Source organism: Rousettus aegyptiacus, unplaced genomic scaffold (assembly GCF_014176215.1).
Source record: "Rousettus aegyptiacus isolate mRouAeg1 unplaced genomic scaffold, mRouAeg1.p scaffold_m13_p_15, whole genome shotgun sequence".
NCBI lineage: Eukaryota > Metazoa > Chordata > Mammalia > Chiroptera > Pteropodidae > Rousettus > Rousettus aegyptiacus.
This window is the reverse complement of record NW_023416290.1, coordinates 34,648,066-34,670,770: the sequence shown is the minus strand read 5'-3', so window position 1 is coordinate 34,670,770 and position 22,705 is coordinate 34,648,066. Positions and strand designations below refer to the sequence as shown.

General features: G+C 41.0%; 1 protein-coding gene, 1 long non-coding RNA gene and 1 pseudogene across 6 annotated transcripts in view; 2 read left to right on the top strand and 1 right to left on the bottom strand.

Annotated features, from left to right (window-relative positions):
- GRHL2 (grainyhead like transcription factor 2) overlaps window positions 1–11,166 on the bottom strand; it is a 157,482-nt gene extending 146,316 nt beyond the window's left edge. For 2 of the 5 annotated variants that reach the window (XR_001597228.2, XM_016147537.2), the window contains exon 1: window positions 10,486–10,866. Coding sequence is in view for 2 of the 5 variants with exons in the window: in XM_016147537.2 (XP_016003023.1) it covers window positions 10,486–10,505 (20 nt within the window). In the remaining 3 variants the exon portion in view is untranslated. Of the gene's footprint in view, window positions 1–10,428; window positions 10,869–10,989 lie in introns of those variants that run through there. The other 3 variants (XM_016147540.2, XM_016147539.2, XM_016147538.2) reach the window with 3 other exon arrangements.
- Window positions 3,467–3,585, top strand: LOC118612130 (annotated as a pseudogene).
- Window positions 10,538–11,750, top strand: LOC118611997. Its single transcript, XR_004954625.1, has 3 exons — window positions 10,538–10,627; window positions 10,842–10,945; window positions 11,730–11,750. It is a non-coding gene; the product is annotated as an uncharacterized LOC118611997 (long non-coding RNA).
- Window positions 11,751–22,705: the final 10,955 nt, after the last annotated feature.

Below are 22,705 nucleotides of genomic sequence, written 5' to 3'. Positions count from 1 at the left end.
TGTGTGTTATTTCTAAATGTCTCCAGGGCAGAATGACGACTTCAAAAAATAACCTTAAAGTTTTTCTCCTTAATTACAAAAGCATTATAACTTCATTTCAGCAAACTAGAAAAATACAGAGCACCTATAATTTTAGTTCTATAGCACCTATAATTTCTCGACACAGAGAGCAAACTACTTTTAACCTATTGTGGTTTTATTTTCATTCTTTATTTTGTATGCCTACATAAACATCCTAATACAATATATCATGAACGTTTTCTCCTGTCGGTAAATGTTTTTCCATAATACGATTTGTAATACTTGCATAGTATTCCATTATCTTGCTAAACCAATTCTGTGTATCTGGGCACTTGTTTTTCTGATTTTTCACTTTCAAAAATCATGCTATAATTAATATCCTTGATTATTTCCTTAAGATAAATTCCCGAAACTGGAATTCAGGTGTCAACAGGTGGACGCATTTCAACCAGTATTGCCAAATTGCTTTCCAGAAAGTTCATAATAATTTATAATCCTCCTAGAAAAGTATTTTCTCCAAATCCAGTTGTTAATCTTGGCCAACGTGACAGAGAAACTTGGAACTTCCCTGTTCTATAATCTGGACTTCTTGGATTATAAATAAAGCTAAATATTATTTTCTATGTTTATTAACCACTGATAGCTTTTGTGAATTGTCTACTTCTGGTCTTTAACCGTATTTCTGTGGAGGCATTTGTCCTTTTTAAAGGTTTCAAAAATATGTAAGACATAGATATTTCAAAGTAGACACCAAGACTCCAAAGTAAAAATCATGATCTGCAGAAGCAGCATAAATGTACTTAGGGGGGCTTGTAACCCATCAAAAGTCCTCCAACTTGAGAACCTCCCAGGGGCTACAATCTGTTTTGTCCTGGTTACTAGTACTGACTGGCAGAGAAAATTGACTTCGGACTTTTAAATCCTTTAACACACTAGGAGACCTGAGAAAGAGATTTTATTGTTGACCTAAATGAATAGTCATTGTGTGCTCTGATATTGAAATAATATATTAATTCATAATTAACAAGAAACTGCAGATGATACTCTTATCCTTATATTATTTAATACCTTTTCTGAACACTTACTAAACTCCTGGCTCAGACAAACTGATGGTATTGCTTTACTAAGAGGAGGAGAAGAGGGAAAAGAAAAAGGAAGAAGGAAGAAGAGGGGAAAGAGAGGTGGGGAGATGGAGGGGGGGGGGGGAGAAGCAGAAGTTGTCTCATTTGCCTAAGGTTTTCGGCGAACTAAATTTCATTCAATGTCCCATCCATTCTGATATTGCCTCACTCACTCCACGAGCCTGCCCAGAGTAGACCGCTTCCTGGGCTCTCTCTGGAAAGAGAGTTCTCGGAGTACCTGCCAGGCTTTTTTATCTGATTTTCTTGTACCCTTTATCTACTAGCCCAGTGAGGCTGTAAGGGGGTCCTCTAGGTAAACCCCTGATTTTACCTCCTAGCTGCCATTCTGAACTCCATGTGGCACTCTGAAATCTTCCCACTTGCTGTCATCTGTTTCTTTGTCATCTTAGACCACCTTTTATTTTGGCAAAGGGGTGGGGGGGGGACATGGGAGCGGAAGCGGGTCCCATTGAGCCCGGTTCTCTCCTATGTAACATCCATCACTCTCTGTGGGCCGCGCCCGTCCCCGGACCTCTTTGGAGGGAGAACCCGAGACCTACAGCATGCTGGAGCATGTGATTCTCCTCAGAGATCATTTAGTTCGGCTTTTCATTTTACAGATGAAAAATAATGAAAGAATCCTATGATCTTATGTTAATTATTTTATTGGCAATACAGGAAAGAAGCAAAAGCTACCTTTGTTCCTTGCTTCTTTGAAAAGTTAGATCCAAGAAGTACAGAAAGCAGTTATTTTATGAGACTCAGTGAACTGAGAACTAAAAGCAATGATTTGGGGTGAGTGTGGGAAGGAAAGAAAGTTCGTTCTAACACACAGTAAAACGATGGGAATCTTTAAACAGGCATTTCATATGCTCGTGCTCATATGTTAAGAAGGTAATGTTTTCATTCCCCCCATAAAAAATAAAAAGGAGCACATTTTTTTTCAAATTAATCAAAACTTCAGATTTTCAACCCATTCTTACAACCCCAAATGCATCACAGAAATAAGATCGGATGGCACTTTTCTCCTCAAACCAAACTTTTAGCTCCAAATCTTATGCTTGGTTACTCACATGCCCTACATGATCTCTAAGGCTTGTGTCCTAGATCTAAGGAACATCAATTCCCCAGGAGAAAAATCGCCACATGTCACCACACCTTAGATCCCAGCTCCGTGACTCTACTGAGAAAATTCTGGCAAATCGACATTGGCTAAACCAGTTTCTTCCTGCTCCTTCTCTTCCTTCCCTGTCTCCATCCCTCCCTGAACACTTCGACCTACCGCCAACCCCCTTCCTAAAACTCCAGTCTAAATTCAAGGGTCTTAAGAAACAAGAGACTCTGGCTCTGGGGGGTTAGTTGTACTTGCAATTGGCCTTCTGATGAAAGGCAGGTGCCAAAATAAAAAGAAACAAGAGAATCTTGCTTTCCTTTTCTGCTCTGGAGGGTGTCTGCATTCACACTAGTAAAGGACGCATTTCCTTAGAAGTGAAAGTGAAGTCGAATCACTTCATAAGTGCTCCCCACCAAGTTCATTGCCATGTTCATTACAAAGTAAAATAACTCTTCAGCCTCCACAGGCAGTGATTGTTTCCACTGCAGGCCCATGTATATTCACCATCTCTATATCCCCAACGTACATACACTAAAATCCCCTGAAATGTACCAGCTTTTCTAGTAATTTCCATAGAATTCTGAAAGTGTATACTTGGTTGGTATTGTATATGGCAAATCAAAATGTGCTGTTTTTAGAAATAATATTACTTTATTCCTACTAGTCACTGAAACACATCAAACTAAAACACTTCTTAATCTCTTATCAGTAAAAATGGAGGGAGAGGGTGGAGGTAAATCCCCAAAGAGATATCCTTTGCTTCTGTCCTATTTAACTCATTATAGTTCAGTCCTTTTTACCATTTACAATTAAAAGATTTACAGCATAAAATGTAATTCCTAGTAATGGATGTGTTGGATGGATAGACAGATCAATCTATTGATCTCTCTGAACCAAGAAGCCGGGACATCTCTAAAGGATGGAAATAAGCAGGGCAGGTGGAGGGTAGGGTGAATCTGAATTTGGCGGAGCCTAAATCTAAAGACCTGTACAGCTGCCTGAGGGATTCCCCAGGTACACACTGTTGTTACTAAGCAACCCACTAGCCCTCCGGGGCTAGAAGCAAAAATTCCTATTCAGCCTGTTGCTGCTTGCTAAGGAATTTTTCCTGAGCAAGTCTGCCAAACCAATCACTACTCTATTTCAGCTTAGACCTAGTTTTTAATAATTGAACAGGAATCTTTGAATACATTTTGAAAAGGAAGATAGTGTCTACGGCCATGCCACCCTGAACATGCCTGATCCCGCCTGATCTCAGAAGCTAAGCAGGGTTGTGCTTGGTTAGTACTTGGATGGGAGACCACCTAGGAAGACTGGCTACTGTAGGCAAAAAAAAAAAGGAACATAGTGTCCACGCCCCAGCATGAATGCCAGGAATCATGAGTGAGGACTGCAGTTAATTTAGGATAAAGCTTTCCTTATACCAAAAGGAACTTAAACATTTTCCCAAGGTTAAACTTAGTTGACTTGACTTAGATAGGGAGACACATCTGCCGCCATCGTCTTCACTCTTGGCTCAGGTAATAGGGGTGAGTTGCTGATGCTGTAAATGCCAAGAGAACTGGCCAAATGCAGAGTTCACTAACACCTAAAATCGGATTCACATTTACATCTCTGCAGAGAAGCTGTGGATGTGTCAGTTTCAACAAATATAAGAGGCGGAGGTGGGGGGGGGGGTTGGAATCAGGAAAGTGGCATCAGGAGACAGACCAATAAAGGAAGGAAGAGAGGGAGGGAAAAATGCTGGTTCAGACTAGGGAAGTGAGACTGAAAATACTATTTAACCAAATGGTTCATTTTTTAACCAGAAATGTATGTCTAGTTACATGAAAGTCAGAAAGAGGAACTGAAGCATTTTCTTGAGTTGTCTAAGACTTTTTAAAAAGTAGATTTAAAAACCTAACATCAAAATAGTAATTTTGTTCAAATTGTCTATAGATTTCAAATACTCCTTAGAGTTAATGGGTATGGCTGTTGTTTGAATGTTTCTATGTATGTTTGATCTACCTGACTGCTTGTCTAAATTCTCCTTTTGATTCTGCAGAACCTAGTAGAAATTGCTAGATATAGCTCTTCATCCGCTGCTCCAGCACTTACTTTTAATCCCCCTGGCACAAGGCCCACTTGGGTGGCCTGATATCTGAAGTTAGTTTAAAAGAAGACGTAATTACAGGCCAACAGAAGGTCTAGTGCCATTTTATCAGGGAAATACTTAAAGCTACCATTAGCCCTAGAAATGAAACGGTAACCCTCATTTCATTAAATCATTTCACCAAGGACCAAACATCAGATCAGAAGTCAATATTTGACTTTGTACTACAAAGTAGAATCTAACTTCAGTAAAGACTGTCCCCAGAAAAATGAACACTAACTTCTGGTTTTAATGTGAAAATGCAAGTTGAACTTCTAACTCCAACCAAGCTCCCTAGTGAATGGGATCCAGCCTAAAATTTGAATTTGACCCTTAGCTACATGCCTGGCAGAGGCCCACATGGATGACATCACTCCACATCAAGTCTTTGGCAGCTCTGGAAATATATGGCCTGTCAAAATGACCCATTCTTCCAGAAAGGGCAGTTCAGCACCTCCGACTCCCTCTCTTTCAAACAATGAAAGCAAATAACTTTGAGAGAAGGCCTAAGAATTCTTAAACCCAAGTTAAAATTACATCAGAAGCTGCTCAGAATAGAGCCGCAGGTTTCACTTCACTTACACACTGATACAATACCTGAAAAGCTGCATATAAATTGAACTTATTCCATAATGTTAAATACTCACTTAATCCATTATTTCCCTAACTAACCCAATCGTGAAAGCTACCAGGACACTGTTTAAATGCAGATGCCCTAGCGCCTCGGTGATGGAGAATCCCGATTCCATGGTTCAGGCGTGGCGTCCAGGGATCTGCAGTTTTCCCATGTACTTTGGGTGCTATTTTTGTAATCTTATGCGTTTGGGAAGTAGTAGTTTAAAGAATTCTTATGGTGATTTCTATTATTAAACATGTATATAATTATCTTCAACTTTTTAAAAAATCCAGATTGTCATGTTGTCATCTAGTACTTCCTTATTTTCAGACAGTTAATATGCCTGTATATTAGAGTACTCCACTAAAGAGATGAAACTAACCCAAGAGCACTGCTTGCAATGTCCTCTTCTAAACACAGTGGACAAGCTCGCGTTTTCTGATGGATACAAGTTTGCAGAATTCGAATGAGGACAAGAGGAGGGCAGGAAATGCAAGCCTTATTTTGCAGGAGGCTGATGTCAAAAGGAGTGAAATAGTCCCTGAAGAATGGGACTATTTAGGAGTTTTAGGGAGGCAGGAGTGTCAGAGCAAACACTATCTGACTTGGCTTTTCTTCCTCCATTCTGATTCCCAGGGGTCTTCTAGAATGTGTGCATTTATTCACCTCTAAATTAAGGAGCAGGCAGGATTTAACCCATTGTAGGAAAGAGAACACAAGACTACCCATTCAACTGTCAATACTCAATACTCAGGGGAAAGACAAGACTATTGCTATTAACTGATTCTTTAATCACCATTTGACTGCCAGGACCATTTATAAATATAATTTTGTCTGAGTATACTAGTAAGTAGAGAATTGATTACATTAGTTTACTTAATAGGATCATTATCTACCTTCCTGCTTCACTCACAGTGGAGTCCTTTCTGATCCTAGAACATGCTAAGCACTCTCCCAGCTCAAGGCCTTTGCTCTTGCTCTGCCTAAAAAGCATCTTATCCCATATATCTTCAGTGCTTGATTCCTCACTTCCTTCAGGTCTCTACTCAAAGGTCATTTCATCAGAGAGGGCATCACTGACCACCTTATATAAAATGGGTCCTCATTATTTGCATTCCCTTTAAACTGTTTTTGCTTTCCTTCATAGCACTTATTAGTATCTAATTTATTATAAATTTACTTCTTGATTGACCTACTGTTTGTTTTCCCCAACTAAAACACAAGCAGCACAAGGGCACGGACTTTGTTCTTTTGGCTAGTGAATCTTAATGCCAGGATTAATGCTGGGTATATAGTGCTATTCAATATATGTGTTAACTAAATAAGTGGTTATTTTTAGTGGCTTGAAAAGAATATGATTAATTCTTAATATTTGTGATCTTAAAAGATATTTTATATATCTAAATGGAAGCAAACATATGCATTTATAAAACCAAAGAGTAAAGTTTAATTAAAATATTTCATCTCATTATTTAAAAGGTTATCCATATGAGATACCTATAATTTGGAGGCATTTTCTATTTCCTTTCTAAAATAATGGCAGACTCAAGACAAAGCACACAGAATGACTAAAAGTAATTGTCCTAGACAAAAGCAGGGTAGGTAGGGAGACAGGGGATCAATATACCATGACCTGATAAATACATTATTATATTTTCTTTGTAACTTGCCAAGTATCTCCTTAATTAAAATTGTATGTGTTCAACTCAACATCACTAATTATTGGGGAAATGCAAATTAAAACCATGATGAAATATCACCTCACACGAATCATCAATAAATCAACAAACAAGCGTTGGAGAGGATATGGAGAAAAGGGAACTATTGGTGGGGTTGTAAATTGGTGCCACTATGGAAAACAGTATGAAGGCTCCTCAAAAAATCAAAAACAGAACTACCATACGACCCAGCAATCCTACTTCTGGGCATTTCCAAAGAAATCCAAAACACTAATTCCAAAAGACATATTCACCTGTATGTTCACTGCAGTACTGTTTACAATGGTCAAAACATGGATGCAACCTAAGTGTCCATCAATATATAAATAAAGAAGAAGTGGTACATATATACAATGGAATATTACTCAGTTATAAAAATGAAATCATGTCATTTGCAACAAACATGAACAGACCTAGGAGGTATTACGTTAAGTGAAATAAGTAAGACAGAGAAAGAAAAATATCACAATTTCCCTTATATGTGAAATCTAAAAAACACAATAAATAAACAAGAAACAAAGTCATAGATTCAAAGAACAAACTGATGGTTGCAAGATAGAAGGGGGGTTGGGAGGATTAAGGAAAAGGGTAAGAGATTAATAAGTTTAAATTGCCAGTTACAAAAACAGTCACAGGAAGGTAAAGTAGAGAATACGGAACATAGTCAATATAGTAACTATGTATAGTATCAAAGAGGTACTAGACTTACGGGGTAATCACTTCATAAGTTGTATAAATTTCTGATCACTATGTTGTACAACTTGAAATTAACATATTGTATGTCAACTGTAATTGAAAATTTTTCGCATTTTTAAAATTGTCTGTTCATGTCTTACTTTCCACTAGTGTGAGCCTTTGAGGACATGACCCATCTTACACATCTTTTTATTCTCCTATAATGCCTATCTAAATTGTTGCAAATAGTAGGTAATCAGAAAACACATTCATGTAATGAGAAATACCTTTGGGTATCAAATAAAACTACATATATACTCTCTAAATATATATTATATATGGCAGTAAAATCAAAGTTTCTAAATCTATCATTGCCTTGGTAGAAATCACATGCTTGTTGAGGAAGATCATAAATCTTCATAAAATTTTAAAAAGTGGGAATAGGGAATTTTAAAATATTCACAAACTGTCATAAAAATTAATTAGCAATAGCACCAACACTGCAGAACATAATAAAAAGCAGGACATTTCAATCTGGAAAGTCCACAACCTGAAAAGTCCATGACCATAAAAAAAGATGATGCTACTAGTTCAGTCTAGACTTGCTAACTGGGCTTATCTTCGTACACTAGTCAAACGATTACCTACATTTTGATAGGTTTACAGGAAAATATCCTGTGTGTATTCTTTTAGGTTACTTCCAGAAAATACAGACAGGCCTCCTAAGTGGATTTACCATGACGCCCACCAAGCTCCAGCTTCAGGACCTGCACTGGCGGGACTCCCACCCCGCTTAACGTACACAACTGCATAAGTTTCAGGTACAGAAAACCTGGACCTATCCCTGCAACTCCTCTTTTATAATATTAAGAAAACTAAGCTAGAAATTGCAAAAATGATGCGAAACTCAAATTTATTAATTTCCAGCATTTCATAATAGTCCAAGCACAGAGAGAGGCATGTGGGGGTACAAAGGTGTTCCTCTTTGAAGCATATTGTCAGTATTGCTTTTCCCAGGGTACGAAATTAAGTCTTGGAAACCATAAAAGCTACTTTCATTAAATGTAATATATGCAATCCCAAATAGTTATTACCCATAAAAGCATCGTACTGAAACCAGATTGCTAGTGTTCAGAACCTACTTTCAATACTAAATTAATTGTCCTTCTTGGTGCTAAGTATCACCGGTTAAAATAAAAACCCGTCCGTTTTCATCCTGAATTCGAGTCATGTTGTATCACAAAACTAAAGCAGTATAACCAAATGTTAATTGTATGGTTTAATTAAAGAATTATAATCTCGTCCAAAAGTCACTAGAGTTGCAACCATTTTTGATACCAAGATCAAAACAAGCAAACAAACAAAAACCCTGTCATCTCGGCTTTCGCCTAACTTAAGTTTTCAAAATCGAGTGGTTATTTCTCAAAAGCTGCAGCGAGAACGTGAGCGAGCGTGAGGGTGGATATGCACTCACACTGTCCTACCCCGCCGTTCTCCTACCAGCTCCCAGCGTTTCCCTAACAACCACCGGTTCTTCCCCTCCGGTGCGTAGAACGCAGTTAGCTTTTCGCTGGTGGGTAGTGGTACTAACATCGGGAAGATTTTTGTTTTTCAAGTATGGCAACACGCACTGTTAGATATGCCTACCCTGCCAGCGGCTTTACTAGGAGGCCGGTTCCTCACCCCCATCTACCCCAGGCACAGCCCGCCGCCCCCCTTAGGGTCCCTCAATTTGAGAATGGGCCGGGAGCCCTTCTCCGAGGAGAAGCGCCCGGCCCTTGCCCTGTCGGAGACACCTTCGGGGAGGTTTCCTTGGGGTAGCCACACCACCAGGGTAAAATTACCGAAGAAAGCAAACGGGTGGCCACTACGCGCTTCGACTAGGACGCAGCCAGTTCTCAGCCCCGGCCGCGCCTGAGAAGAGGGGGAAGGGAGTGTCGACATCGAATCCCGAGAAAGGCCGCGGGACCCACCTCCGACTCCCTCCCGCTCCCGCCCTCGGCCCCTCCTCCCCCTGCCAGCACAAAGCCGTCCCGAAGCCGCGGGCCAGGCCTGCTGGGAGGCCGCCGGGACGCGACTGGACCTGGACGCGGGCCCGGCGCCCCGCAGCTCGGGCCGCGCAGGTCACTGGTCGCCGGCGGGTCTGCCTTCCAGTCCCGGATGGGAAGGACGCGCTTCCCGGCTCGCCCTTCGGGGAGCGGGAAGGCGGCCCGCGGCCCCGGCCTTTCCGTCCGAGAGTTCCCGGAGAAGGCCCGCTCGCCACGCCCGAAGTGGCCGCCTCCAGCGGGGAGCGCCTGGGCCGGCCGGGCCGCGGGCTCGCAGGAACGCGCAGAAACACTCCGGACGTGGGCGAACCGAAAAGTTGCAGGCGCCCCTTTGCGCCCTAGCAAGGGGCAAACTCAGTGCCTGAAATCAGTTCCCCTCGTTTCGCAAGGGCCCTGTCCTCGCGCACCTGCCTAAGGTGGCCGAACAATGCGGGGCGGACGGGGGGATGGGGACGGAGCGGCGCTGGACGCCCCCAGAGACCCGGGCGCCCCCGCGCCTCGCCTCCCGTCGGGGGCGCGCACACGCACACTCTCCTGCCCAAGTGCGGGAAGATGGCCGTTTCTGCTTCATATAAAGGCTCTTTGTTGCGCGCACACAAAAGCGGCCAAGACCCGCTTTTCCAGCAGGCCCCTTGGACAAATCGAAGGAACTCGGCTGAATTTTCAAATGGCCCTAGAAGCCTGAAACGGTGGGAGCAACTTAAAGAGGGGACTAACGCCTCCCGCCCTCATCTACCAAATCCTCTGTCAACATCCAAGTATTCATCCTGGGAATCGGGAGCTGAGATCCTTCGTAAGGGAGGAAGGAAAGAGGAAAGCCTACTTGTTCTATCAAGGCCCAGAGGGGGTATTAAACATTCACATTCTTGTAGGATTTCTCCCTTAACCAGGGTAGAAACATAATCTGTTAAGAGTCTGGATACACCAAAAAGAAAGAAAAAAAATACCAACAATAGCAACTTAAAAAAAAAAAAAAACATAACAAACCAGTTGCCATCAGCCCAAAGTGGTAGTAGCAGCAGCCGGCGCGTGTGATCCACTTACTTGTCCGACTCTTGTGACATGTTTGATCCAATGAACTCGCTCCCCTTTTCCTGGAGCCTCAGCCTCTGGTGAAACTGGACTTTCAAGTCTGTGCAGGTGAAGGTGTGTGAGAGCGCCCGAGATGGCAGAACAAGAGCTACAGGTAATTCTGCTTTTCCGTCCCCCCTCACCACTCTCGCTCGCTCGCCTGCTCGCGCCCTCACCTAGCCGGAAAGGTGGGATAAGGAGGGGCCCCTCACATGGGGCCCGAGTTCGGAGGCGGCCGGGCGGCGCGGAGTCCTCCTGGATCGTGGCAATGGGAAGCCACAGAGCAGAAAGTGGCGGACTTGGTCGGCCACAGGTAACTTTCTCGCAAGGAGCTGAATTCTTTCACTAAAGGGTACAACCCGAGGGACGAGCTCCGCGGTGATTGGCTGCGGGGCTCCCTCAGGTGAGCTGCCATTGGCAGAGGCGCGCTCAGGTAAGGCCCTTCTCCAAGTGCAGGTAACTCACTCCGAAGTTTACCTGAGTGGAGCAGCGGCACGCTTGCAGCTCTGCGGCAGCCCGTGGGAGCCGAGGGTCAGTGCTTCGGAGACTTCGTGCTACTTTTTCCTTCTTCCCGTTGGCCGCCCGGAGGAGTGGCGGGGGAGTGGAGGGGGGGCTTTCAGGAGAAAAGGAACCAGGAAAAAAAGCAACACCTGCAAACACTAGGGATTGTGGGTCGAACGGAAGGACTGTGGAGAGCAGAACTCAGGTGTCCCAAGCCAACCGGAATCAAATGCGCAGCACAACCACAAGGCGTTTAATGCCCACATTGAGAGGACTGTTTGACAGTGTCAGAAGAGTACGGGACCGAAGTTGACTTTGTGCTCTGGGGGGCCCGGAGGGGAGGGCGGGGAGGAACACAACGATTGCCGGGGCTGTTGCGTAATTGCATTTTTAACATTCTTACCCACAACAAACACTTTTCGTGCCCCGATGTGTAAAGAGACCTGATTACAGATTTTCACAGAGGTGAGCAGCCTTTCATGAGCTGGGCAGACGGGCAGCGGCATGGTTTTGGTGGGATGAGGGGATCGAGTTGAAGAGACAGTAAGATGGCCCAAGCGCACCATTTCAACTCTGCAGCCTGGGATTCCAGAGCTGCAAACCGCCACCGAATCCGTTCCGTAAACCTGCTGTCGTTTGACGTTTCCAAGCGGACATCAACATTTACATTGTAATTCAATAGAAGCAGCGACTACAAAGGTGCTTTATCCTTCCAGCTTAGTATGGTTGCTACGGAAACGATTCAGGATGAAACTGACTTTTTTTGTAGCTCAGGTTCTCCTGCTTGGAAGCGACGCGAATTAGCAAAGGTATAATTTATAACCACTGCTCCCAAAGAGTATTTGTGGAAGTTCTACAGGGATCTAGCCCAGACTTATGAATTGTGGGACTGAAGGAGAGGGCACGAAAAATTTACCACGTTTTACCTCATGTTAATACTACGTTGCCAGAGCTAATACAACTTCTCTTTTAATCTTTGTGGATCAGGTATTTCCTGAAAATTACATTAGGAAGCAAGGTTTGGTTGTTCTATGTTTTCACTCTAGTCAAATGAATTTCAAAATTTTATGCTTACTTATCAAAGACAATATAAGTACACATACTTTTAAAAGTTAGTATAATCTTTTAAGATAATACAGTACCCACCTCTCCTCTATCTTCTTAATCTCATTTTTAGAGGCAACCGCATTCCACTTTCAGCTATTTCTTTTGTCATTTACCTTCTGATTTTTAAATAATTTATATTGCTATCTCTTGATTTATCAGTTCAGGTGTGCTTTGACTACCTGTTGCCTCAGATAAGGATTCAGCTCTTTCACACCCCACCCAGTTTCCCCTTCTGCCATTCTTCCAACATAACTCTTTCACAGTTTGGGAGTATTAAGTAGTTGGTGACTGTACAAATACCAGTCAACAGTGCCAACTGATGCACTGTGATTGTTTTCTTTCTTATAAAATCTTTTATCTATTTACTTTGTTATGCACCCATCCTGATGTTTTTTCTACAACATAACTGTCAAATAACTATCAAATTTATTTTCCAAATCAATTTCATTTTTTCCCCTCGAAACATCCCTCTACTGTTCCAATGGAGATGAGAATTCTAAGTTGGAATTTTCCATTCCTAAGTTTATAAAACTTGCTCTTTTATCGTTTAGCATCCAGTGTTGCTGTCGAGAATTCCAATGCCACCCTGATTCTATCTTTTTTGTGACCTGGGACCTTTTTTTTCTGGAATTATTCTTGTAGAATAATCCATTTATCTCTAATATTCTGAAATTTCGTCATTATGTGCTGGAAACTCAATAGCGAAGATCGGTCTAAGTTCAAATCACGCCTCTACTACATGACCGTGGGCAATCACTTATTCTTGCTGTGCTTCTTCAGTTTTCTTGTCTCTAATAATAAAACATATGTTATATATAATAATGATGGAGATAATGATAGTAATTTCCTCATGGATATATATCTGCACCCTTAGAACAGTGCCAGACACATAGTAAGTCCTTGATTATTGTCCACTCTTCTTTTTACAACTCTTCTCAGTTGGATATTGGATCCTCTGGATTAATCTTAGAATTTTTTCTTTCCCGTTGGACATCTCTTCATCTGTCCTAGTTGGAGGAATAGTTCCTTACTTTCCTTTTCACTGAAGTTTTTATCTCAGCTATTCATATTATTTTTGAAACAGAATTCTGTGATTATGTCATGGCTGCAATAATTTCTTGTCTTTTGTGGATAGTTACTAAAGGGTTTTTTTTCTCTCTCTCTCTCTTTCCTGCTTTCTCTCTGCTTCCTTTCATTCTATGTATTTGTTTTAGTCCCATCATGCAGGAGGCTTTCCTCAAATGCCTGCAAACCTTTGACTCTGTATTTGTACTTAAGAGTGAAGTCATAAAGTCCCACCAGAAACTCTATGTATAGGGGTGGGAGGGAGTGTGCCTGCTCACCTGTGGGCTTGCAAGTATAGTGGTCAGGTAAAAGCTGGTCTTTCCATAGGAAGATCTTTCAAATGTCAAAAACTAGAGGTCTTTTCTTTTTGGGCTCTTTCGTTTCTCAGAAGAAATATCTGCAATCTCTTGCCTGAGGGGACATTCACTGGGCTGCCAGTATTCTGGAAGCAGTTGAGAGAAAGGAGTCTGGGGGAGTTACTGCTTAGTAGGCAGTCTCATATTCTTTCCTTTTTTGCAGGTGCATTACTCCTGCCTTTCTTTCTACCAGATGTATAAACCTCTCTCCTGTTTTACCTGCTTGAGTTGTGATCACCTGGCTGCAAGGAGTGGGACAGGGGACCTGAGGATCTAACGACTCCTAATACCCACATTCCCTCAGCCCTCTGCCTCTTACTTCTCCTTCACTTCTGGGGGCCTCTCACCAGCATCTCCCTCTGATGATCTCTGACATCTCTAAGACCCAGGCAGCTGTGGGGGTTTTTAGGGTAATTGAGCTGTTTCTGTACTGGCCTCTACATTAGAGTATAGCTTCTGCTGTTCTCTTAAGCCAACGTCTACTCTTCCCTTCATTCCATCTTCCAGAGTTGTGTCAAAATATACATTTTGACCCCTCCTCTGTTCTCTTTGTCCCTGAAGATTTATCCTTTTATCTTCCTGTATTATCCTCAGGAGACAATGAAGGTAAACAAGTGTGGGTCGATCTGTCATCTTTAATTTGAAATCATTTCCAAAATTATCCAGAAGCGTTTATCAAACTATCTCAACTTTGTTTATACAAACAAAACCAACTTTTATGGCCAGACCTTTCCTTTTATTGGTCAACGATGGCCAAGCTCGCTGCTTCTGCTTCACCATCTAACAGCTCAACTCTGATTAGGTAGCTTAGTATCCCTGATTGGCCACCTACTGCTATGCTGATTGGTTAGATTAGTGAAGGAGAAGGTCATCATGACCATGTTAAACTGTCAACCATGAAATTACCTTCCTTACCCAGTTGTTTCGATTCTTTTGGCAAAAGAGTTATAAATGAATGTGAAAGTCCCTGCCACACCCATTATGAGAAAATTCTTCTCTCTCTCTCCAGACATCCTTATCCATAAATAGTTAAATTAAGCACAGTAGTGGTTTCCAAACTGTGGACCAGCAGCATCAAATCACCAGCAACCTTGTTAGAAATGCAGCTTCACTAGCTCACCTTAGACCTACTAAAGCCAAAACTCAAGGAGGTGGGTAGCAGTCTGTATTCCTAATAAGCCCTACATATTAGAATTTGATACACGCTGGTACATTATCCTGACAGGAGAAAGTAGCACATTCTTAGCCATTAAAGGCCATCATTCTAAATTATGCCGGATACAGAGTTTTCCAACAATTTTCAATAACGAGGGAGTAAGTAGTAGATTTTATCCATCAGGATTATTTCATTTCCCACCTAGAGATTGTTTAAATAACGGTTGACCATTGCCTTTAATTGAAACTGTTAGCACATCCAAAAATGAGCCTGAAATCTGCCATAGTACTCACTATAGACTTATGAGTTTCTGCAGTGTAGTTTGATGGTCATTTTAGGTAGCAGCAACAAAATAAATCTTCGTATAAAAAGCTAGTGATAAGAGAGTACTATTTCTTAGACTAAATTATTTTATTTATGAGATTAAAGTTTCAGTTAAATTCTCAGGGAAGAAAAATACTATTGTTTAATTCATTTTAGTAGTAGTTTTTACCACCTATTATAATGGCTAATCCCATTTTCCTAACGTAAAAAGTTTAGTATTTGATGCTAAATTGTCGTTTTATTATAACAAGTCTCTTACAGTGAGACTTGGGAAGAAGGATGACACTTCTCTGTTATCCAGGCAGAAATATCAAGTTTTAAAGGCCTACGGATCTAGTTAAACAAGTCTGCTTGCTGCTCGTTCACCCACTGTCTGATGTCACACACAGGGCCATTACAATAGGTGTGTCATAGAATTCACTGGGAAGCCAATGACAGGTGGTATCTCCTAGGTGGTTTTGCACTATAAAAGCACTGAGTTGTTCAGCTGGCTGTTACCCAGAAGAAGAAACTTTGAGAAGAATGAAATGTACGTGGACACCTGAATTTGAAATCAAAATAAAGATTTATAACAACCAACTAAGCAGTAAGTGGCAGTTTTCTTGCAGTTTAGGGCCATTTCTATTTTTTGTGGTTGCACAGATAGGTCTATTTCCATGGATACTTACATATTTAATGAAGACTCTTCGACTGTCCAGCAGCCAGCTGAATTTTGCATATTTCCTTCAGGATAACACAAGTTTCTGGTGCTTGGGCTAGCCATTGGGAACTCGCCAATAGAAAGCATGGTTCTGTTAAAACATGGTGCATTGAATATATGTCTTTATCTCTACTTCTTTATAAAATTCCACTGATAGAATAAGAGAGATGAGAAAGTTAAAGATGACAACAAAATTTGAAAGGTGGAAAGTGAAAAAGGTGAATGCAGGCCCATTTAGCCTGTAAAACCTCATGGAGACAGAAAATCAAGTTTCTGGTTGTAATCGAAGCTGGGAGTGAGCAGTAGGGCTGAAACCAGAGGGATCGATCCAAAATCTTGATTCAAAACTACTAGACTCCTGGGTCCCCACCTCCACCCAGCATAAATAAGCTCTTATCTGTATGAGTTTGTTAGGGCCACCATCACAAAGTGCCACAAACTTAGTGGTTCAAACAACAGAAATTTATTTTCTCACAATTCAGGAGGGTAGAAGTCCAATATTAAGGTTTTTGTTAGTTAGTTTCCTTCTGAAGCTTCTCTCCTTGACTTGCAAGTTGCCGTCTTCTCACTGTGTCCTCATAGGTCTTTTTACTGTAAGCATGCACGTCCTGGTGTATCTGTATCCTAGTACCCTCTTCTTATAAGGGAACTAGTCTGTTGGGTTTGGACCCACCTATATAACCTCATTTCACATTAATCACCTCTTTAAAAGTCCAATCTCCAAATATGGTCACATTCTGAGGTACTAGGTCTTAGGACTTCAACATATGAATTTAGGGGAGACACAATTCAGCTCATAATAACATCCTTCCTCCATGCTGGCAAGAAACAGTATGTTATAGTCCAATTGAACCAGGAAGAATGCAGGCTGAAGTACATGAAGGGAATCAATCATCAAGAGTGAAGCATTGGATCTACAGCAAGGAGAGTAAGTGAAAGGCCATATGCTAATCTGTGAGATACCATCTCCTACCTTACTCCACCCAGCTTAGTGAGCCAGGAGCCAAGCTTTACCACCACCACCCATCCTTTTTCCCCAAAGTAAGAGATCAGATAACCTTCTTTGAATAAATTATAAAGTCCTAGAGTAAATATCTACAGATACTGACATGTGGGTATTCCCCAATCAGAGAGGAGAAGGAGAGCAGAAAGAAAAAGAAGGAAGGAAAGAAGGAAAGCGGGGGGAGGGAGGAAGGGACGACCTGCTCTCTACCAGATCTCCTTTCAATAAAGTCCATCAGTGGACAAGTTCTACCCTCACACACAGAGTTTCTGATAAGCTTTTTATACCACACTCAAATGTAAACACGAGATCAAGAAAAAAGAAACATTTGAGAAAATCTCCAATATTAAGTACAAATACCAGAACAAAAATGTAACTAAGAGTGATTTTGAGGAAAAGAGGTAGTACAGAGATGGGATAAAGACTATAGAATTAGCATATGAGAAGATATTGCATTCACGATGAAAAAAGAACAGCATACTATTTAAAAGCAATAAAACAACCATGAGAGAATCAAAAAGTACTTGTAGACAGTAAAATATAAAAGCTGAAATAGAGCCTTTGCATGGTGTATTTGAAGATAGAATCAAGGAAACCTCCCAGAATGTAGAACAAAAGGACAGCAAAAGAGACAATAAAGGAGAAAAAATAACAAAATTGCAAGATCAGTCAAGAGAGTCTAATATGTGACTAGCAGGTATTTCAAAAAGAGAAAATGAGAAAAGAAAATGGTAGAGAGAGAATTATTAGAGAAAAGATAAAATATGATTTTTAAGAACTGAAATGTTACAAGTCTTCTGGTTGACAGACCCACATAGTGCCTAGCACGGTGAATTCTAAATGACATAAATTAAAGCAATTACCATTAAATTTCTGAGAGTAAAAATGAAATGAACAAAAAGAAACAGTTCAGATATGAAAGATCAAGAATCAGATTATATTAGCTTTCTAAACAACACTGTCAGCTTGAAGACATTAGAAAGCAATGTCTTTAAATACTGAATTCTGTGCCTAGACAGTTTATCAGTGAAGTATAAAAGTAGAATAAAGTTCGACTTTAGAAAAGCAGGGTCTCAAAAATTGCCTTCATGTACCCTTTCTCTGAAAGATATTGGAGGATGTGCTCCATTAAAACATGGAAGAACAAGAAAGAATCAAGAAAGAGATAGTCTTAAGACTAAGAAAACAGAGGAGTCAACAGAAAAGAAAGTTTGAGGGAATGCAGAATGCCAGCTTTGTGGCAGGCTTAGAGGGAAACCAAACTCTTTCAACAGAGGTCTCTGAGTGGGGTTTGGGAGATAGAATTCAACTATTAAATTTAACATTGTAAAAAATTATATTTAGAATTTTTTTGAGGGTGTGGAAAGTATTAGCAACAGGTACAGAGAAAACTAAGCAAATTATTTAGCATTCAGTAGCTCTGGTGGAGGGGAGAGGTGGGAAATTATACAAGAATGGAAATACAATCATATTAATCTTAGTATATACTTGGCTCAACAGTGAATAATAGTCATGTGATCATAATAATGGAATTACTTAATGATAACATTAAAATTGGTGAAAAAACTAAACTGGGAAGATGGAAGGAGGAAGATACTTTAAGCAAGACCTTGAAGTAAAAAACACAAATTGAGTTGATGGGGATAATGAGGATGGTTGTGGGACATTATATTAATATCGCACTCTTCATTTTTATTCTCATATAAAAATGTTTTTCATGTGTCCATTGATCATCAGAGCATCTCTCTCTATTTTTGAGATTTATTATTACTTTGATGATCTAAATGAACTGTAAACAGACTGAGAAGAGATGACATTTACCCAAGGGAAAATGCCAAAATGAGAACATGGAGACCATGGCTGGGGCTATAGCAGAACAGAATGTTCTCTCTGAGATTTTTAATGAGCTATGCTCATTGTTGATGCCTCAATACAGTTTTGAAAATGTCTCAACTTGAAAAAACATATTCAAAGAATCTAGTATCATGTAACTGCTCCTTTCCTGTTTGAAAACCTTCAGCAATTCGTCAGTACACACGGGGCAACCTAATCTACCAACTGAGAGGTTCTTCAGTCTAACTTCTGTTGCCCGAATCTGTCCCCACCGGTCTTCTACATAAGGAGAACTGAAGTGGCTGTGGCTTGATGTGGGATCTACAGGGCTGCAGGCTGGAGTGAACATTCCTTGTCCAAGAGTTGAGACCCCACCACCACCACCACCACCACCACCACCAAAGCATAAGTATAAGCAGAGCCATAAACCACGAATGAAAATTGGGAGGTGAATCAAAAATGCCATAAAGATTATTTGGAAGGAACTTAAAGCTTAAGTAGGCCAAGAGCAGATATTAAAACTGTGCCATGGATCTAGGATATCAAGCCAAGGTATGTGAGCGAGTTGGAAGCACTGAGATTTAGAGAAATTGTCTGTGTCATTCACTGATGGGGATGATTTTCTTGTCTTACGTATCCTAGTCTTGGTACAGTCCCCTTCCTCCCCTGCATCACACTACCTCAGTTCTTCCTGGGTGGTCCTTGCAGAAAGCCCTGACATTTTCTAAGTTACTCTGGCAACAGCCGACAAGGTCTGTGGTACATAGTGGTCCATATCATTTTCAGTATTCCAGGTTTTGGACACAACAAGAGCATAGTGCATTTTTCACTGTACTCTTCCCATCTCCAGTTGCAGAGCTTCAGGCAGAGATGTGCATGAAGGGAGGAGGAAGACATGGCTAAGTCTAGGTGGCCTGGCCCAGCAGAAAGAGGATTGTCATGGGCTCAGGTAGTGGAGGCAGAAGCCATATGAAGGAGGGCTTCTGAGGAGATCCCTGGTCCCTAAGTTGTAGTTTTTCCAGGTTGGAAGAAGGCAGATTTGCAGGGAAGGGAGCCCTATACTGCTTCCCAATTCAAATGTCCCCCTGATTCTTAGGGCCAGATGGGATAAGGCATTAGAAAGTATCTTGCAAATCTCTGAGTAGTCTGTAGCTCTTTCTGGCTCCTGTGGGATATTAGATGTTAGAGACGCACTAGGGCCTTGCTACACAAAGTGCGGCCACAGAACAACAACATTGGAATAGCCAGGGAGCTTGTAGGAAATACATAAGTCAGGCCTCCTGAAGTGAATTTACATATGAACAAGATTTATATGCACATTAAGTTTTGAGGAGCATGTGTCTAGGGCTTGGAGATACAGCCATGAGTAGAAATCATATATCCTGGGAGGTTCAGGGCAAAGAAGTATAATAGATTGCTCAAGGTGAACTGTGACCAGAGGACCAGGTCTCTTGTCGTAGCAGAGATTCCTCTTAAAAACTCACTTGGGATTATCAATGTATGGAACCAATATGATGAACAATTAATGGGAAACTTTCGAATGACTGTCAGGTGGTCACCACTAAACGTATTGATCAACCTTAGCATCACTAAAAGTAGAACAGTCAGCCACTGCAGCTAGTTGAGGTATTGCATGACAAAGGTTATAGCATCACCTTTGAGGTGTTATTGCCTAAAAATGAAGCTGAATCTAATCAAGCCTCTGGAAACAAGGGAGATAGGTAAACAAGTTAATGACACTCCAAGAACTCAAGTAGACAAACCTAGAATGTTGGGAATCCTATAGGTAACAGGCTTCGTTACTGCAGCAAGTCAATGACAAAAAAAAAAAAAAAATGCTATTGGGAGGGAAGAAATCTATATTAAAATAGGTTTAAAAGACAAACAACCAAATGTAATTTGACTACAGGGAAGGGAGTGGACAGGTGGAGGTGGTATTGGGGGCTTTAGACAAGGTTTTAAGAACCAGAATGTGAAATATGAGGTCTCTATCTTTATCAGCCCATGGAAGTGAGATTGTGTGTGTGTGTGTGTGTGTGTGTGTGTGTGTGCGTGTGCGCACGCGCGCTGTAGGATACTCCAATAAAATATAATATTTAAGCAAAATGATGTAACTATCCCCTGGGAGCTAGTGAGGACTAAGTTCAGGATAAAGTTCCTAAGGACCAGGTTTGCAAGGGGGAATTCCTTTCCCAGCATATGAGGCGGCCCCATACCAAGAAAGCACGGAGAACAGGAACTGATGGGAGAACAGGTGCTCCAATGCCAGGCAGTCGCCCAGAAATAAAGGAGCCTCAGAAACTATTTGGAGCAGGCTTGCGGTCAGGCCTTGGAGGCAGAGATGAAGAAAATGAGCGCACGAGAATTGGGAATAATGAGGCCAGCTCATGGAAAATCATGTGTTGCTCGTCCCAGCTCTGTGGGCCAAGAGTGAAAGGACATCAACTTACTTGTCTTGATCTTACCTCCTAACACTCCCCTTCATCAATTCTGTGCACCAAGCAAACTGCCTTGCACGTTGCATCTTAGGTTCTCACTGCATTTCCCAGCTGCTATTTAAAGCAGTTTAACTTAAATACCTTCAGGCTGATATAGGAATGAAAAGAAAGGAAGAAAGAAAGATCCTTACTCTTTATTCTAAAGATTTTAAAGAACTAGACTTCTTAGACTTCTACCAGAATCTTAAATTATCCAGAAGGAAGGGCCCACAGAAGTAATTCTGGAATCCCAGATTTAATCTCGCTTTTTTCTCATTTTGTCAGTTGCTGTCACATATTTTTTATAGCAATGGTGTGCTCAAAGTCAGAGCTGCCTGGAATTTTATGACATGTGAAGTATTAATTATTAGGTAATCCTCTGCTTTAACACTTCAACAGAAGCGACTCATAAAAAGTAAGACGTTTAGGAGTTCTGTTTGTATTTTTGAGTATGTAAACATTTTTAAAATGAAACAATGGTGTTTTTAGTTATCTCTTGTATGTGACAGATGAATCCAAAATTTAGGAGCTTAAAACAACAAACATTTATTATCTCACACAGTTTCTGAGAGTCGGGAACCTGGAAGCAGCTCTGTAAGTGATTCTGACTCTGGGCTCTCATGAGGTTGTGGTCGCAGTCATCTGAAGGTTAGAGGACCTCTTTCCAAATTCACTCACGTGGTTGTTCCATAGACTGCTGAACAGAGGGCACAATTACCTGCCCTGTGAATCTCTCCACAGAAATATCTGAATATCCTAAAGAAATGACAGCTAACACCCCCTAGAATAAGTGAGAGAGAGAGAGAGACAGACAGAGACAGAGACAGAGACAGAGACAGAGACAGAGACAGAGAGACAGAGAGAGCTCACATGAAAAACAGAAGCCTGTGCATTTTATAACCTAATTTTGAAAGTGAGAGTCCATGCCTTCGTCAGTATTCTATTGGTCACACAAACCAACCTTGATATGACGTGAGAGGGGACTGCACCGCGGTGTGCAGATCATTGAGATCATTGGAGGTGAGATCATTGGAGCCATCATGGAGGCAACCTACCGTTTATGCATAGTTTTCAAAGCTTAAAACAAACGAATTAGCAAATAAACAAACATGAAAAAGTAATAAACAAAATAGACCCACACATCTTCATTTATGACAAAGCTATACGTAGTATAGTGGGGACACAACAGTATTTTTAATAAATGACTCTAGGCCAATAGGATATCCAAATTAAGGAAGGAAGAAAAAAAAGGAAGAAAAGAAAGGAAGGAAGGAAAGAAGGAAGGAAGGAAGGAAGGAAGGAAGGAAGGAAGGAAGGAAGGAAGGAAGGAAGGGAGGGAAAGGAAAGGAAGAAAGGAAAACACACAAAACAAGTTAATTCCAGGTGAATTGTAATATTAAATGTTAAAAGCAAAACAATAAACCTCCTATAAGATAATGTAGAAAAATGCCTCTACGGCCTTGGAGTAGGAAAAACTTTCTTAAACAGAACAAAAAAAGCACTATCCATAAATTGAACTACATTAAAATTTAAAACTTCTACATTATTAAAAGAGTAAAAAGAAATCCACACACCAGAGAAAACATTTTTCAACACGTACAAATGGTAAAGGAATTATATCTAGGGCATATTTTTAAAAGAAGAAGAAATGAGAAAGGAAGGAAGGAAGGA